The sequence below is a fragment of the Crinia signifera genome, chromosome 1 (genome assembly GCF_055691185.1).
Source record: "Crinia signifera chromosome 1, ASM5569118v1, whole genome shotgun sequence".
Lineage (NCBI taxonomy): Eukaryota > Metazoa > Chordata > Amphibia > Anura > Myobatrachidae > Crinia > Crinia signifera.
Window position 1 is genome coordinate 334952910 of NC_139217.1, and position 19057 is coordinate 334971966.

Consider the following 19057-nt stretch of genomic DNA (forward strand, 5'->3'; position numbering starts at 1 on the left):
CCACTAACGACTGCAAGTTGAACTATCCCACGAGTCACCGAGCGTAGTCTCTGTACACTCCCAGCTGCCAGCTAGTGCATGGAAGTGACATGGTTGTACCCTGGCTAAAGTAATCCCTTTCTGCTCCCCCTACGCTGTGTGCTGGTATCTTCCAAACTTCCGGTCGTCTCGCAGCGCCGCCATTTTCGTGTCCAGACTCCAGGAGCACAGTTTCCGCCTTCGTAGCCAGGAGAGGTCGTCACCATGCCGGCGGGACCCGTGCAGCTGCTAGCGCCCCAGGCGCCCGATGGCGGGCAGGTACATACATATGCGTGGCCGGGGATAAAGAGCATTATATTCTTCTTACAGAGTTGTTGGTTGTGCTGTGTGTGGGGTGGTTGTAATCCTTGCCGACACTGAGCCGGCGGAGCTGCTGAATAATAGGAAGGACTTCATGGTATGCTATGCAGCCGGGAGGGTGAGATGAATTTCGATGCCAGTGATGAAGTATTCCACAGATTGGCTGCAGGCCCCAAACTCCTCTCTCCTTTACCTCCGCCGCCAGCCTCCTTCTGGTTTATTTTCACCCGCCTCCATGATTTTGGGGCCCATTTATCCAGTAATATTTGGATCTATTACCCCGAAAACACCTGATTTGTTGGGGTTATATGCACATATTATTTGCCAAATGCATGTAGGAAGAGCCACATCAGTTATCTCTGCATGCTGTGATCCCTCTGTTTCATACAGCAACTGCATATCTCATAATCTTATATGGGGATGTGATGATGCCAAATTGACCAATTCCTGGAATGCGAAGCATTACCGATACTGACCCCCACGGCTGGTGCCATTTCCCCTGGGACCCTCCCCGGTAGGGACCACTGTGCATGTGCACTCAAGTGGATTGCACGTGTGCATCGGTACCAGCAGGTGTTGCATCACATTGCAGGGGCTTGCTCCTTTCAGGTACATATCGCTAACGTGATCGCAATTGGGAGTGTGATCTTGAGCACTAATATTGTGCATAGATTGTATTGTTTTCTTCTACTTAAACTCCTGCTCCATTGACAGCAACATAAAAAATTAGTGTTGAGCCAGATTTAGCAAAGAGGAGAGAAGCTACAAGTGAAAGCAAAACAGGTACTTCCTCATCTTTGCGGCCACTGCTATGCCAGTTACGATAGCCGCTATTCTGAAAGTATGTGCTGAGGTCTGGCCACCTGTCTCTGACAACTAAAGGTACTTTCACACCACCCTCCTGTGTCCGTGCTACCATCTATTACCTTTAGTGAAGTTGTGGCGATCCCGAAGCGTGGCGAACGATCATGCTTCGCAGTACCATTGTCCCCTAGCGGGCTAGCTTCACCCGCCATGCTTTGGGCTCGGTGGCTTGCTTTGCTCACCACAACTTTACTAAAGATAATAATAGATGGTGGCGTGGACCCAGGGTGGTGGTGCGCAAAGATTCCTGACCCGGATACTGCTTTTTATGGTACTTTCTCAACGCCGAAAATAACCCTCGCTTCTTGCTGTTGCGGATTGCCGTACAGTACATAAGTTCTGTAGCATAATGGGTGGCCGCAAAGATGAGGAAGTACCGTAAAACATAATTGACTAGTGCTGCCAACTGTGCTCCTACTCTTCAGGGAGGTGACACACTCCACACCACTCTAGTTACGGCCATTTCTATATATCACATATTTGCCTAGTTTCCTACATAAACAGTTACGTGATCTTCTTAACATTCTCAAGACAATGATGCACAGCCTTGACTTTGCTCATCCATGCTTGTCATGCTCTGTAACAGTGCCATGTAAGAACCCACTTTAATATTGTAAGGGATATCACAATAGGTAGTGGGTTCCCTGGAGGCTAATCTAATTAGCACCGATATCCAGGGATTATGCACGCAAATTATTATCTCTTGCTCTCAGAGCGGCCATAACACATGGGTCTGGGAATTTATCCTGGATCCGAGGGGGGAAACTTACCAAGTTCTATTTCAGAATGAAGTTGCTATGGGCAACCAATCAAGTATTTATTTAGCCTGTTCTTGGAGATAATAGTATCTGATTGGTTACCCATAGCAACATCCCATGTGAAATAGAACTCATATTTTAGTAAATATCCCCGTGTGTGTGTGTGTGTGTGTGTGTGTGTGTGTGTGTGTGTGGCCAAAAACAACTAGTTTTTTGACTAATAAAAATGGGCTATAATCGGACAGTCCGGTAATACCCATAGGGACTAAAGTAACGATAACTCAGTTTTATAGGCAGAATAATTAGTGCAGATAATTGTATAACCCAATGTGAGTCATTACAGCACTATGATTATGCTGACATACCTAATGAGATTCTCTATACAAAAACAAACTATATAAAACCGCGTCAGAGCTTGATTTCTGACATATCAGGTGCAAGGCTAATCTACTTCCCAATACAAAACCAGTACAGCTTGACTGTATCTCATTGTTATATTTTTATTTGTGTGACTGATTAATTATTTTGTCTGGTCAGGTTACTCTAATGCGGCTAAATACATAATGGGGATGTGTGTTGAAAAAAGCAGGGGAAAGATGAACTTTTTAACCCCTTATGTATGTTCAGTTTTTGACTGCGCTGTCTATGCATGTTGCCATCGCCGGGTCAGATTTTAAGCACATGCAGTCACAATCTAGATCGCCTGCTTGTGCGTTAAGAACACTGAATTAGCACACATCACTATGTGTTGCTGAGTGATCTGCCCAGCCCAGGGCTGGGCAACACCGGTCTTCCAGATGTTGATGAACTACACATCCCAGCATGCCTTGCATCAGTTTCAGCATGGCCACATAGCAAAACTAATGCAAAGGATCCTGGGATGTGTAGTTCATTAATATCTGAAGGGCCGGTGTTGCCCAGCCCTGGCCTAGCCTATATAGCTTAGCACACATCCCTAAGATTAAATTGCCCTGTCTGTATGGGGCTTACGAGCTGTTAGGAACTTTCCCACATACTCTTTAGTCAGCATATGTGACTGTTCAGAGTAATCATACGCATTTGTTTCCACAGCAACAGATGGAGGAGGAAAAGAAGGAAGAGGTGGTTACCTCTAAGCCCAGTGTAGGCATTATCTACCCACCACCAGAAGTTCGAAATATTGTGGATAAGACTGCAAGCTTTGTGGCAAGGTAATGCTGACTTAAAAAATAACATATTAAGTGGTAAAATGTATTTCTATGTTTTAGATGCTTCCTCTTGTAACAGACTTTGCTCTAACTGTGACCTTTCTCCCCAGAAATGGCCCAGAGTTTGAAGCCAGAATCCGTCAGAATGAAATCAACAATCCTAAATTTAATTTCTTGAACCCAAATGACCCTTATCATGCTTACTACCGTCACAAGGTCAATGAGTTCAAAGAGGGAAAAGCACAAGAGCCATCTGCTGCCATTCCGAAAGTCATGCAGCAGCAGCAGTCTGTGCAGCAACTTCCTCAAAAGGTAAGCCGCTCGTAGGGGTGTGGTTGGCAATGGAAGGCCGTCCATGGGTTACTTAGGTGTGTGTGGATCATAGGGTCAACGGTAATTGGGTTGACACAGAAATGGTCAATATGTACATGGTACAACACTTTTTGTAGGTTTTAGCAAGAGGGAGCTGTACCCCAGCTCCCTGCCCTGATTGTAGAAAGATCACTAATTACCGATAGTGTACACTATTGAAATAACTTCACAACATTGTGCGGGTACAAATCGGGAATCGTGTGCGGGAAAAGAGGACACTGCTTGGGGGGCGGCTTCCCCAGCACTCTGTGATGCCCCCTGCCCCTCTGCTACCATAAATAGTGCACAGTATTTATTCACCTCAGTAAGTGACAGGGTACACTGTGGCCCCGTGGGTGGGACATTGGAACAGTCCCCTGAAAAACAGTACAGTGGTGTGTGGTAGGTTTTGTCCACCCCTACCTCCTTTAGTTGTTTGTTCTATCTAACATACTTGGTGGTTGCTGGAACAAGTATAGTCTGTAGGTGTGTTATTGAGCACCTTTACTTGAACTGAATGATGTCTGAGCTCATCCCCATTTATATTCCCTGTACTTGTGTATAATCACGGTGCCCACGATTTCCATCGTAGGGCATTGTACAACCAAAAATCGGTCGCATGCGATGCAACGCGATTGGACCCAATTTTTAATTGTACAGGCACCCAGATGCCTGATTCCTATGTTATATGCCCCCCAAGACCCGATTTTTCATTGTACACCCACCCTGATGGGTAATGACTATGTTATATCCCCCCCCCCCCCCCCCCCATTGTTAACGCCACCCCACTATCAACGCCAACCCGAAGAGTGGTTAGCGCAGCCAGGCTGCGAGGGTCGGCGGTACGTGTCCTCCGACCTTTTCATACCCCCACTATCCACGTCGGCGTGGAGTTGATTTTACATAGTGTGGCGAGCCACTGGGCCCGAGGGGTGGCGGTACGCGTCCTCCGACCTTTTCATACCCCCACTATCTACGTCGGAGTGGAGTTGATTTTATATAGTGTGGTGAGCCACCGAGCCCGAAGCGTGGCGAGCGGATGCGGATTACTTCACATATATTCCGCAAACCCTCGCTGCGCTCGCCACGTGCAGCGACGTGGATAGTGGGGGTATGAAAAGGTCGGAGGGCGCGTACCGCTGCGCTCGCCACGCTTCGGCGTTGATAGTAGGAAGGCATTAACAATGGGGGGGCATTTAACATACTCATTACCCATCAGGGTGGGTATACAATTAAAAATCGGGTCTGGGGGGGCATTTAACATGGGAATAAGCACAAATTGGGCATGATCGCATCGCATGCTATTATAATGGCATGCGATGTGACGCAATATAAAAATTGTGTACTCAGCCCGGGGAAAGGCTCAAATCGGGTCCCATCGCATACCTTAATTAGTGGTATGTGATCGATGGGCGCCGTGATAATACACAAGTACCATATATATTTTCTTATTTTAAATAGCAGACACACTTGGTATTGGCACAAACAATAATTTACGACAAATCTTTATTCATCTAGAAAATAAAAGCATGGGGATATTGATCAAAACATTTAAGCTTGCAGCCCATCATCTATTGGCCTCAATTCTCTGCACTGGCATATATACACCGCCTCATAACGTCTATACTGGGACGGACACCAAGCAAACAATTTGCAGATGGGTATTATCTGTACTGTCAATTTTATATTGTAGATGGTATGCCAGTTCCAGAAAAAGGTGGACGTTACCTGGCCATATATCTATACATTCTCATACTGTTCCATAGATTTTGTGTCCCAAGGATGCTTCTTTAAGATGAAAAGTTTGGCAGTCTATAAATTCAGAACACATCCTCCTTTTTATTAAATGTTTTGGTAGCACAATTGTTCATGTCCTCTAAAGGATGTGTAAATGTAATTTTGTGCTTACATTAAATACTGTTGGGGACTCTGGACGTCCATCCAATATTGTGTGTTCTCTCCTCTTTCTCATCTGATTCTCCGCATCTGGGGCTGTTAGTGAAATTTACTTGTGAGTTTCTAGCCATGGGATGTAGAGGGGGAGGAACTCAGACTTCATTCGGTACTTGTTTCCTAGCACGGCCACAATCGGGAGTAATCGTGTACCTTAAGTTAAGGTACACGATTAACGCGATGGACCCGATTTCCTTTGAAATCAGGTCCATTTGGCCGGCTAAGACAAAATATCGGGGGCATCGCGTCGGTCGGGACCATTAACAATGGTCCCGACGCAATGCCCCCGATTTCCCCATAGGCTTCAATGTTAAAAAATATTTTAACATTGAAATCGTGTCGGGAAAGGTAAAATATCGGGGGCATCGCGTCGGTCGGGACCATTAACAATGGTCCCGACGCGATGCCCCCGATTTTTCCATAGGCTTCAATGTTAAAATATTTTTTTAACATTGAAATCGTGAGAAAATGTGAAATGGGCCAATATGACCCATTTCACATTATAGATGTCCCCGTCACCCCACGATAGACGCCAACCCGAAGCGTGGCGAGCGCAGCGAGCCCGCGAGGGGCGGCGGTGCGCGTCCTCCGACCTTTTCATTCCCCTACTATCCACGTCGGCGTGGAGTTGAGAATAGAATAGTGTGGCGAGCGCAGCGAGCCACCGAGCCCGAAGCGTGGCGAGCGGACGTGTACGCGTCCCCTCGCGGGGCTCGCTGCGCTCGCCACGCTTCGGGCTCGGTGGCTCGCTGTGCTCGCCACACTATTCTATTCTCAACTCCACGCCGACGTGGATAGTAGGGGAATGAAAAGGTCGGAGGACGCGCACCGCCACCCCTCGCGGGCTCGCTGCGCTCGCCACGCTTCGGGTTGGCGTCTATCGTGGGGTGGGGTTTACGACGTTAAATTTGGGGGGGTTGGGAATATTTTACATTGAATCCAATGTAAAATGGGGTCCCAGGGACCCGATTTACATTTCATTCAATGAAAAAATCGGGTCCAAAATCGGTCGGTCGCGTCGATCGCATCGCATGCGACCAAATCGCATGCGATGCGATCGACCCGATTTTTCCGACACGACCACCCCGATGTAAATCGGTGTGGCCGTGCTAGGAAACAAGTACCCTTCATTCAATTTGAAAACAAAGCATTTCCATACTAATATTCCATTGCTTCCAATGTATTCTTGTAAAATCTGCTTGAGTGTTCACTTAACACTTTTTTCTTCAGGTTCAGGCCCAGGTTGTCCAGGAAACCATAATCCCAAAGGAACCTCCACCAGAGTTTGAGTTTGTGGCTGACCCACCTTCCATTTCTGCCTTTGACTTGGATGTCGTGAAACTGACGGCTCAGTTTGTAGCTCGGAATGGGCGGCAGTTTCTGACACAACTAATGCAAAAAGAACAGAGAAATTACCAATTTGACTTCCTGAGGCCTCAACATAGTCTTTTCAACTACTTCACCAAACTTGTGGAGCAGTACACTAAGGTACTAAATGCACAGAATCCAGTAGAAAACCAAATTTGTTGTTTCATATCTTTATTATATATGTTTATTACTTTTACTGCAAGTAACTGATTAAATAGTATGGCTGTTTGGAATATGGTCACTGAGGTAACGTTTTTGTGTAATTAGTGGAGAACTGAACGATACCTCTCAAAGGAAAGGCCCGCCCCCTTTCTGACCTCAGTGAACCTGATTATTGTCTGGTCTCTTCCGGGACGGACCTGTGTCCAAATTCCGGATACGTATTTGCATTGAGAAAGGTGTATTTGTTCGGCCTGAGCAGATGTGTCTGGTAGCTTTCTACATATGTTTACAAAGTTTTACAAATTGTAATGTTTTTGCGTCCAAATGTGGCTTTAGAATGTAATGTATTGTGCCCTTTGGGATGTTCGAGTTCCTGTGTCCACAGTAAGCACATTATTTTATGCTGTTTCTTTTCTATGAGTTCAAATGTAACTGTTATGGGAGGACATGATCCTTTTTTCTATTTCTTGCTCTCCCTGTTTCCAATACTAGCGAGTATGCTTAGAGAGAGGCAGCTGTTTCAACAAGTATGAGTCACTTGCAAGCTGTCCTGCAAATCACTGGCTTTATTACAAAGTTATTAATAACGATGACTGTATGATGTCTCCTGCACTGACACTAGATAGCACTTTGTAAGTAATATTCTTTGTCTGTTTCAGATCTTGATTCCTCCAAAGGGATTAATCGCCAAGCTGAAGAGAGAGGCTGAGAACCCTACTGAGGTGTTAGATCAGGTACTTGTCTTTGTCTTTTTAGTTGGTTATTTCTATTGTTTTTTATTATAGAACTAGTGGAAAATGGACATCCTCGTTCATGACAGACTATTTTTCTATTGTAACTTATTTTTTTGCTTTTCCCAATATATGCGGATCCGGGGAGAGAAATTTTAACATCTGCTTCTTTTAAATGGCATTAGATAATTTTGAATTATATACAATATTATATAATACAGTATTTAGGGTTTTCAGTTCAAATACTTCTTGGGATAACTGTTCACTAAGTTATGTGGAATGATTTGCATCAGCAACTGGCATAGTTCATAGAATGTTTACTTGAAGTGGTATTTATTTTTCTGCTGACCGTTTCTCTTAGGTGCGATACCGTGTAGAGTGGGCCAAGTTTCAGGAAAGGGAGAGAAGAAAGGAAGAAGAAGAAAAGGAGCGCGAGCGTGTGGCCTATGCACAAATTGATTGGCATGATTTTGTGGTGGTAGAGACTGTTGACTTCCAACCTAATGAACAAGGTAAGATGTACTCTGAATAGTTCAGTAATAGTTAGCCGATGTTGTAACGTGCAAAAGTTAGCTTGATGAAGTTGAGGTTTACAAAAGTTCCTGCTGCCTCTTGTGTTGCAGTCCTTTAGGAAGTGCGGGTTATCGTCTTTATTGTTTTTTAAAGTTTTGATAAAATGTTTACTGTTTGTGAATAACTGTACTTTGTTATACAGGTAACTTTCCGCCTCCCACAACACCAGAGGAGCTGGGTGCTCGTATTTTAATCCAAGAGCGATACGAAAAGTTTGGAGAAAGTGAGGACGTGGAAATGGAAGTGGAGTCTGATGATGAGGATGATGTGAAGGACAGCAAGACTGAAGAAGCATCATCTCAAATGGATCAAGATACCCAAGTGCAGGATATGGATGAAGTAAGATATATTTGTAATATTGTAGCATTTGTTGGCGTTTTTATTTGTGTTTTTTTTTTTTCTTATGAGTGGTCTTGTTTTAAGGAGCTGTGCAATCTAATTACCTATTAGGGCTATTCAACGCCAGGTTATTAAAAAAAAAAAAAGCCCCCAATCCTAATGTCACCTATTTTGCAAATAAATTTTAAGGTAGGAGGGGGGCGAGATTTATGTATAGGTAAGATTAGAGCTGATGTAAGATCACCTTGAATTTGAAATCTATAGAACTTATTAAAAACTAGTGACAGAAATCCATTTTAATATAGTGTGATTACATGGCTCCTGGTTATAGGGTTGAATTTGTTTGTTTTATTTGTCAGCACCAAAATCTCCCAACAACTTCTTAGTTTTGATAGGATAATTTTGCTTTCCTTTCACTTCAGTCCTGGTATTAAGGAGATGAATGCGGAGGCACTGCCATTCTCTGGTGTGATATCTTTTTTGATACAACCTCTTCTAAAATACTGTGTTTGAGTTCTGGAGGCCTTATCTCTAGAAGGATGTAAACACAGTACAAAGTACAACTAAAATGGTACATAACCTACATCATAAAACTTATCCAGAAAGACTAAAATATTTATGTTTAGTTTCGAGCATAGTAGAGCAAGAGGGGACATGTTTGATTTTTTTCATATACATCAAGGGTTATAACAAGGTCCCGGAGGGAAACTACCTTCAAATGAAGGGAGGTATTAGAACACAAGGTGACAATATGGTTAATAGAGACCAGACTAGATGCTCCACATGGTTCTTCTCTGCATTCAAACTTTGAGGGAAATTTACTAAGATGGGAGTCCTGTTTCACATGGGATGTTGCTTGGGGCAACCAAACAAATATGATATTCGCTTCTAGAAGGTGCTAAATAAATAAGTAGTATCTGTTTGCGCATAGCAACATCCCATGTGAAATTAGAACTCACATCTTATGGTGCGTACCCACGGTAAGATATAGTGCACAATCTAGCACACTATCTAGCTAGTTTCGAATAGCATGCTAGATAGTGCACTATATCTCACCGTGTGTACGCACTATCCGACGTACGATGCGTGCTCCCGCCGGTCGTCTGGGAGGGAGCTGCTCGGGTGAGCATGCAACTCAATTCTATCTAGAAAGCATAAGATAGTATAGTGTAGTATAGCTGTGATGTCATATCGTATATGATATCTTATGCACATTGTACGTTATTTTATGCACAAATCTTATGCTTTTGACCACTGGGACTTTCCTGGGAAATCGTGTACAATATCATACGGAACATAAATCGTACCGTGGGTACGCACCTTTACAGTGGCTAGACTAGTGTTGTTTTGCAACACTTCCACTGAATGTAGCCTCCCTTAGAAGCAGCATCAAGTTGTCAACAATGTTCCCATTTTATTAGGGTTGGTATTTTAGGGGAAGATTATTCTTTACTCCTTCTTTATTTCTATTGATCATCTCCTGTTCGCTTGATTCAGCGTAACAGTTCTCCCAGCAGGGATGGGTGTATAGAGCACAGACAAGAGTTTAAAATTGGCCTCGCTACTTTAGCATTTGCTATATACTGACATGATCCTTTTTTTGTTTTTCCTAAAAGTACTTAAATTTGTTTAACATTAGTAAGATTATTTTATCTGTCTATACGTTTATTGCCCCTGGAAGATATTGTGAAAGATATCCTGCATATTGTAAACGACGTTGATGTCTGTCTGCTGAACATGCAAGTCAATTTCCCTATATATCATGATCAGCAGATATAAATGTTTTACAATGTGTGTGGAGATTTGTTATTTTGTCTGCAGTTCTCCTAGCACTATCTGTATTTAAGGTAGATATGCACATATTTTGCATGCAGCTGTTTTGCTCTGCTGATTTCATGTGTGTTTTTTTTCAGGGATCAGATGATGAAGAATATGCGCAGAAGGCTCCACTTCCTCCAGAGTCACCAATGCCCCCACCGCTACCACCAACTCCAGACCAAGTTATTGTTCGGAAAGATTACGATCCCAAAGGTTCGTTTTAATGCTCTTTGTTAATCTAATCAGTCATTTTTTTTTTCACAAGATCCTGCCTGCTTTAACATTGCACATTTTCTCTATCCTCTCAGCTTCTAAGCCACAGCCACCAGCCCCTGCCTCAGATGAATATCTGGTCTCGCCAATCACTGGGGAGAAGATCCCGGCCAGCAAGATGCAGGAGCATATGCGTATCGGTCTTTTGGATCCGCGCTGGCTGGAGCAGAGAGACCGTTCTATCCGTGAAAAACAAGGGGACGATGAGGTGTATGCACCTGGTGAGTAGTCCTAGAACTAATGCCTAGGTATCAGAGTTATTAGTATATTAATATCAGTAGTTTGCGCATTTTTTAATAAGTGTTCGGGGGTAAAAAAATAAATTTCTCAGGCATGGATATATTGTCTGTTTTATAGCACAACTAAATATAAAATATACAAGTGTCTGCCGACAATTAGTTTTCAGGTGATAAAACACAGCACAGTATAGAAGTGTTTCTTTTTGTTAGGCAGCCTTTTGAGAACACCATAAAGTGCAGTAAGTGTATGAAGGCTGTTGGGCACATTACCATAGTAACTTTGTCTTGATACAGATTTCCTAGCCTCTGCCCATAGGGTGGTTGACACTTTGGGTGTGTGCCGCTGACACTTTCTGGGCGGTCCCCGGCTGTCGGGAGGGAAAGCCGCTGACATCAGCAGCCTCCTTCCTTCCCACGGCTTTCACAGAGTGAGTCCTGGCTCCCTCATCGCTGTGAGCTGGTGGAACATCATTTGATGGTCAATGATATTTTCCACCTGCCGGAAGTGCATTTAGCGGGGCGGCGAGTACCTGCTTACTGGGCTCCGAACACTTGCAGTCCAGCGAGAAGGTCTGAATCGTACCTTTTGTTCCAGCATTTCCTCCATTGAACTACAAAAAAAGAAATTCACCTTTTTTACTAATTTTATTTTTAAAGGTTTTAGTCCTACATCCTAATAGTAACTGAGTATGTGGTGAAATATCTTATTCCTACTATGTTGCAACTTATACATTAAATAAAGTGGATGCAGGGTTTTCATCTTCAAAATATTTTCACTTGGTTTAGTTATTTCTCGTAAGATTACCTTTATCATGTAGCTCAGGCATTCCCAACCACGGTCCTCAAGGCACACCAACAGTGCAGGTTTTAGTGATATCCAGGCTTCAGCACAGATGGTTTAATCAGAATCCCTCAGATACTAATTAGGTCACCTGTGCTCAAGCCTGGATATCTACAAAACCTGCACTGTTAGTGTGCCTTGAGGACCATGGTTGGGAATGCCTGATGTAGCTTGTGCTACCTAACTTCTCACTCTGTTCTATTTATGTCTGTTTAACCCCATTACTAATTTACCCTATTCAGGATTGGATATTGAAAGCAGCTTGAAACAGTTGGCTGAACGCCGTACTGATATTTTTGGTGTGGAAGAAACTGCCATTGGTAAAAAGATTGGAGAGGAAGAGATCCAAAAACCTGAAGAGAAGGTATGGTTGCATTTTATTTTATTTTTTTTCTGACACCATTCATTGTTTGTACCCCTGGGGCTATCACCTCACAGTTTTTTTGCTTCTAGGTTACATGGGATGGACACTCCGGCAGCATGGCTCGTACCCAGCAGGCCGCCCAAGCAAATATTACTCTGCAGGAGCAAATCGAGGCAATCCATAAGGCTAAAGGACTTGTGCCTGATGAAGATGGCAAAGATAAAATTGGTCCGAGCAAGCCTAATGAGATTTCACAGCAGCCTCCTCCATCTTCTGCATCTACCATGTCCACTTCTGCTCCACCCATGAACTCCGCTCCAAGACCACCACCCCCTGTGTCACTTCACCAGCAGATCAACCCCCCGGTGTCACGGACACTGTCTGTAAGTTTTTGCACTCTTTTTGTTACATAGAATTAGAGGAAACCATCTGTGGGTAATAATTATTTCTGCTACGTAATGGATACAAGGTAGAAAGGCTATCCTTTCTGTGCAAGTATGGCCGCTTAACTTTGTCCTTAGGATATGGGTGCAAGAGGTCATGAAGATATGTTTGTCTATTATACACTTGGCTTCAGTCTGAAATTGATTACATATGTTCACTGGTTACATTGTATCTTTTTTTGCTTATAAATGACTTTTAGAAGCCTGGCATCCCTAAACCTTTATTTTAGTATTGGATCCCAGTGCTGCTGGTGTACGGTGCATTGCAAGAGTGTAGCAAAAGCTAGAGTGGCACCAAAATGAATCAATGGGATCTGAATTTGCCTGAAAGCATATAGGGTTTTAATATAAATTTGATTACCTTTTTGAGAAGCTTCTGTAAATTAAAACCAAAGTAATAGGTAGACTTTGATAAATGTTTTTTTTTTTATTTAGATGCCACCACCTATACGGACGACTATGGTGTCTGCTATGCCTGTGATGCAGAGGCCTTCAATGGGGTCTGTGGTCCGTCTTCCTCCTGGCTCTGTCTTGGCAGCTCCCATGCCACCTATCCTGCACACTCCTAGGATTAACGTGGTGCCAATGCCCCCAAACCCACCCCCTATGATGACACAGAGATCTCCTCATATGATTGTCCCAACTGGTGAGTAATATGCTTGTCTGTGAAATGATTTATTGACCAGACTTCTTATATGGTATATTCTTGATTTATACATAAATGTTTGTCCATTCAAGCCATGGGTTTATTTACTCTTGCCAACTGTTGCATATCCTCAATCCCATTGTTGGGACATATTTAAAATTGCATGCAGGTCTGCTTGGTGGATGGATCTTGTTGGTGGATGAATTGGTGGCAACATTGTGCTTGCACATAAACTAAATAAATAGAGTTATGCAAGTGTAGACAGAATTGCTGACTATGGTAAGCTGAGCATCCGCAAATTCGGCTTTTCAGAAGACTCTTTCGCTAGGTATGTGGCTGGTGTAAGTGTTCACTGTTGATTTTGCTGTATGCTCAAGTGGCTGGTTAGAGGGTCAGTGTGGCCACCTATAAGCATTTAGCAGAAGACCAACAGCTCAACTTGGGCACAGTGGGACTGTTTAAGTTATATGCAAGTGATCCTGGGTTTTTTACAGCACAGGTTCTCACAGTGCATGTTTTGCAAACAGAATCACAAGTGAAATAATTAGCGCCATTTGTGGATCTTTTAAAATGTGTCAATGAGTAATGAATGCTTTCATTTACTTAAACCGCTTGCTTTCATTTTCTAAACCGAAGAATGCTACAGGCTTGGTGGGTGTGTTACCTCCTTTTCTACATAAGTGTCTAATAAAAATTCCCTCTGTTTTCAGCATTTGTCCCAGCTCCTCCTGTAGCACCTGTGCAGTCGGCACCATTACCCCCATCTCACCCTCCTCCCCCAATGGAGGACGAGCCATCTGCCAAGAAAATGAAGAGTGAGGATGCGCTAATGCCAGAAGAAGAGTTCCTGCGCAGGAACAAGGTGTGTAGGAGCCAGCCCTTAGGGGTTCCACAGAATGTCAGAGTTTATTTACAAAGTGCACAGACTGTGTGGAAAATGGCGATTTTCCACTTTAGCAACTGCCTACAGCTATTCCAGGTCTCTAACTATATGCTTTGTACAAAATAGCTGTTTACAGGCAGGAAAAATCTGGAGATGCGCACTCTGTATAATATAAACATATGGAAGACTCGGCTCCTTTAGGAGTACCCCTTTTATCATACCAATGATCTGAGGCCTAATGCAGAGACCGTTTCTTCGCTGAGATCTTAAAACACTAATGGTTCCCCATTATAAATAATTTTTCACATGTGATATTGGTTTTGTGCCTTTCACTTCTAATTTGAAAGTTAGACCTAGAAACGCAGTTCTCTGCTGCAGGCTTTACTTAAAGCTGTAGGCTGAGATCAGATCTATGCCACCATAGAGCTTGTGCATTATACCTTTTTCATTTGTGGCATCAAAAAGGTCTGTGTGCCCTTCCACAAAGTAATACAAAATGTGTGCTTATATTCTGGCCAATAAAAATGGTCTTCCCTCATCCCTAACTCTTCACTCTCGAGAACGTATAAATTGTGTCCTGTGCAGAATCTGCGATTGTCCTGCTTTTTATTACACAAATCCTTGCATCCGGAATAATAAAAGCACACATACATGCAGCGTCACAGGATTGCGGCGGTTGCGGTTTTGCCCTTCGGAAAGTAACTCCCCACTGATTTGCCTTTTTCTTTCCAAAGGGACCGGTTACGGTTAAAGTGCAAGTTCCCAACATGCAGGATAAGACAGAATGGAAGCTGGGTGGCCAGGTGCTGGCCTTCACCCTGCCCCTCTCAGACCAGGTAAAACTCATATACTGGAAAATGCTTTGTCTATGCTAGTTCTATTTGCATGCTGCGTACTGTTACACAAGTACTGAAAACAGTGCACCTTTTTTTTTTGCTCGATAGGTCTCTGTAATTAAGGTTAAGATCCATGAGGCAACTGGCATGCCAGCTGGAAAGCAAAAGCTTCAGTATGACGTAAGTATTTGGAGTAAACCTTAAAATCAAAGCGTTTAATACTATATGATTGTAAAAGTTCTTGTTGCTAAGCAAAACGTGATGACGTTAGGAAAGAAATGAGTGACGTTGTATCTGCGTTAGCATATTGCGAGGTACCCTTCAGCGTTGCAATTCACCATGTTAAAAATTCTGACTCCAATCTCAATATATTTTTTTCTTTTTTGCCCACATTTGGCAAATTTGGGGTTTTCCAGGTTGCTAATTTAGGGGTCGTATCATTACCATAGTCCCCATTACATCACTGCCTCTTTCATTTTATGGTCTCATAACTTCCAAAGCAATGGCAATCTTGCCAAAACTTCCCCACTTCTCTACCACCATAATTTACTGGCCATTGCATCCCTCCATTACCAATTACAAAATACATACTTAAAAAGTTTAAATAGAAGTATAATGGAAAACACAAACCTAAAACAGTCTGGTTTCACGTGGCCAACAGCCTAGTAGGGCTCTCATGCAAGTAAGGATGTGGTGTCATCACCCAGCAAGTGTCGCGTGTGGTATTGCGGCCAACTGTCAGGATTCCGAGTGTCAGTGTAAGGTATCGGAATCCCGACTGCCGGTACTCTGATAGGGGGGCACGCGCATCACAATCCCCTTGCGGGCATGGGGGTTTGCTGTGCTCACCACATGTTCTATTCTCCCTTTATGGGAGTCGTGTGGAGAATAGCCCATGTAAGTCAGGATTCCGACTGTTGGTATACGGACCGTCCGAGGGTCATCCGGCACCTGTAAGTGTCACCCCTAGCCACATGCCTCACTTGCCTAGTGGGAAATCCACCGCTGAGTGTTTCCTTGACGTTGCCAGAATGTAAAATTGGGTTAATACATTGCACACACATGGGCTCCCATATATTCTCTGTTCATCAACAATGTTCAGCTCAATATAGTATCAAGCAGTGTAGGAATGGCACCCACTGTATTTTCGACCGAGGGGAATTTAGTTGTGATTCGTGCCCCCTGCTGACCGTCTGTAGTAATGGGCGTCTATCAGAGCTATTTAAACCGCAAACTGGACATTTTTTTTTTTTTTTTTCTCAAATACAATTTTTACTTTTCAAACCCAGAATTTCAAACATCTAAATAGCAACATTAGGGTGGGTTTAGTCTCTTTGCAAGTCTAAACCTGATGCTTTAAGTCATATTAAATGGTAATCTGAGCATAGTAACGATTGAATTGCTATAATGCCCATTACTATAAATAGCACAATTGAATTCCCTATAAAGTATCATACTTTTTTTTGGTACTTATGTAGTAACTGGGCTGCCGATTTTTTGATTGTATGCCTTAAGTTAAGGCATACAATCAGATGCGATGCGATGCGATATCGCATCGCATCGCATCCGATATCGGATGCGATGACCCGATTTTTCCATAGGAATCAATGTTAAAATGATTCCTATGGAAAAATGGGTCCTTTTCATACCCCTACTATCCAAGTGGGCATGGAGTTGGATATAAACCTGTGGCGAGCGTAGCGAGCCACCGAGCCCGAAGCGTGGCGAGCGAAGCGAGCCCCGCGAGGGGACGGTATTCGTCCCCTCGCGGGGCTCGCTTCGCTCGCCACGCTTCGGGCTCGGTGGCTCGCTACGCTCGCCACAGGTTTATATCCAACTCCATGCCCACTTGGATAGTAGGGGTATGAAAAGGACCCATTTTTCCCATTGAATTCCATGTTAAAATGGACTCAGTCCATTTTAACATTGATTCCTATGGAAAAATCGGGTCATCGCATCGCATCGAATCGCATGGTCGCATGCGATGCGATGCGATCTCCCGATCCGACCCGATTTAGAAATCGGCAGCCCAGTTACTACATAAGTACCTTTTTTTTTTTTTTTTTTAATACATCATGAGGTAGTACAAACAAATCGGTACTTGTGAGTTATCCGGGCTGCCGATTTCTAAATCGGGTCGGATCGGGCACATCGCATCGCATGCGACCATCGGATGCGATGCGATGCGATGACCCGATTTTTCCATAGGAATCAATGTTAAAATGGACTGAGTCCATTTTAACATGGAATTCAATGGGAAAAAGGGGTCCTTTTTATACCCCTACTATCCAAGTGGGCATGGAGTTGGATATAAACCTGTGGCGAGCGTAGCGAGCCACCGAGCCCGAAGCGTAGCGAGCCCCCGAGCCCGAAGCGTGGCGAGCCCCCGAGCCCGAAGCGTGGCGAGCGTAGCGAGCCCCCGAGCCCGAAGCGTGGCGAGCGTAGCGAGCCCCGCGAGGGGACACAGAATACCGTCCCCTCGCGGGGCTCGCTTCGCTCGCCACGCTTCGGGCTCGGTGGCTCGCTACATGTTTATATCCAACTCCATGCCCACTTGGATAGTAGGGGTATGAAAAGGACCCCTTTTTCCCATTGAATTCCATGTTAAAATGGACTCAGTCAATTTTAACATTGATTCCTATGGAAAAATCGGGTCATCGCATCGCATCTGATTGTATGCCTTAACTTAAGGCATACAATCAAAAAATCGGCAGCCCGGATAACTCACAAGTACCAACAAATCTACATGCTTGTGTATGAGGCCTGTCATTTTAGAAGCATCATATAGTAATTGTAGTACTTGCAGATTGCATGAGGCTTGTAAGACTTTTACTGTCTGCATAGCCATAATCTGAATGATTAAATGTTTGGTTTTTATTAACAAATATTTCCTCTCTCATATAGGGAATCTTTATTAAGGACTCAAACTCTGTTGCTTACTACAACATGCAGAATGGAGCTACCATACACCTGGCTCTGAAGGAGAGAGGAGGCCGCAAAAAATAACTAAGACAATTCAAAAAGTTAAATACATTTCTCTCATTGCCCGTACGTTAGACAGATTGTGCTTTTGTAATGGCGATGTTTCAAGTCTACTTAGTACGTAGGCGAAATATGTTATCAGCATTTTTAATGCTAGACATGGCAATAGCACTTGGAGTGTGGAACCATGCAGACATTGCACAAGACCTGTTTTATGCTGACCAGTTTTTTAGGGATAAGTTGATTTGACAGAAGGTTGTAACTACGTGCTCAGCATTTGTACAACTACAGAATTCCAAAAATAAAAACTCAAGCTTGTTTTTGTTCTCCACAAGATATTATAAGATCTATAAAGCTATGTGCACACAATAAACGTTCTCTCCTCAGTACCAGTATTTGGCAAGATACAGGGAGATGCATACTGTACTAGATACCATTGTAGAGATACTTATATTCTTCACATGAATGCACATAAACAAAGGTTTATCTTATGTCTGAAATGGTCTATCTGTGACCCTGCTGGCTAGCAGTGGTGTTTCCAGGACTTGTTACCGGGGTAGATGACCCAGCTTAGGTCTGAAGGGTGCGAACCAGTTCCTTTTCCTGGGAAATGCCTAAAAGAAATTAGCCAGGGACAGTAGCTCTTGTAGATAAGATGATCTCCAATGCTGGAAGAATGTGTACGATGTGAATGGTGATGACCCGGTATTAACATGGGTCATCACACATATGTGAAAGGGGTAACCCAGCTTCAACCTTTGCCCTGTGTGCCAGGTTAAAACTGGGTCATTATGTCTGATCTGAAAGTGGTATTAATTACACTTTGATTTAACAGAAATGAATGAGGGGTAGATGAAATATAGAATATGTGCTATGCCTACATTTTTAGGTCACATTTCCCAAATGTGTAAGCCCAAATTGACCAGCAATCCTTATAAAATATACTGATTTTACGAGAATGTTTAGTGATGTTGAAAATAAGGCAAAGACAAATATTTGAATTACTGTAATGATAAAGTTTTTAAGGTTCTTGTTGTATTATGTCATTAAATTTTCAGTAATTCAATGTTAAAAGTTAACAAAATTAAATGTCTTTTATCCTCCATT

General features: G+C 43.3%; 1 protein-coding gene across 2 annotated transcripts; it reads left to right on the forward strand.

Moving 5' to 3' along the window:
• Positions 1-9: 9 nt before the first annotated feature.
• Positions 10-18268, forward strand: SF3A1 (splicing factor 3a subunit 1). 2 transcript variants are annotated; one of them, XM_083145314.1, is made up of 16 exons: positions 10-297; positions 3039-3151; positions 3259-3460; positions 6683-6940; positions 7642-7716; positions 8075-8225; positions 8429-8625; positions 10539-10656; positions 10752-10937; positions 12039-12160; positions 12250-12543; positions 13039-13249; positions 13960-14111; positions 14867-14968; positions 15077-15148; positions 17873-18268. In XM_083145314.1, exons 1-16 carry the CDS (start codon positions 244-246, stop codon positions 17972-17974), a joined length of 2409 nt encoding a protein of 802 aa, XP_083001440.1. In that variant the 5' UTR covers positions 10-243; the 3' UTR covers positions 17975-18268. The 2 variants fall into 2 exon arrangements, with proteins under 2 accessions (XP_083001440.1, XP_083001439.1); XM_083145313.1 differs by having other exon boundaries at positions 12-297; positions 3033-3151.
• Positions 18269-19057: the final 789 nt, after the last annotated feature.

Excerpts from the sequence above, each read along its gene's own strand:
- SF3A1 (XM_083145313.1), top strand. The coding sequence starts at position 244 with ATGCCGGCGGGACCCGTGCAGCTGCTAGCGCCCCAGGCGCCCGATGGC. Across the intron at positions 10,938-12,038 it reads CGATGAGGTGTATGCACCTG|GATTGGATATTGAAAGCAGC; the intron begins GTGAGTAGTCCT and ends TACCCTATTCAG. Across the intron at positions 13,250-13,959 it reads TCATATGATTGTCCCAACTG|CATTTGTCCCAGCTCCTCCT; the intron begins GTGAGTAATATG and ends CTCTGTTTTCAG.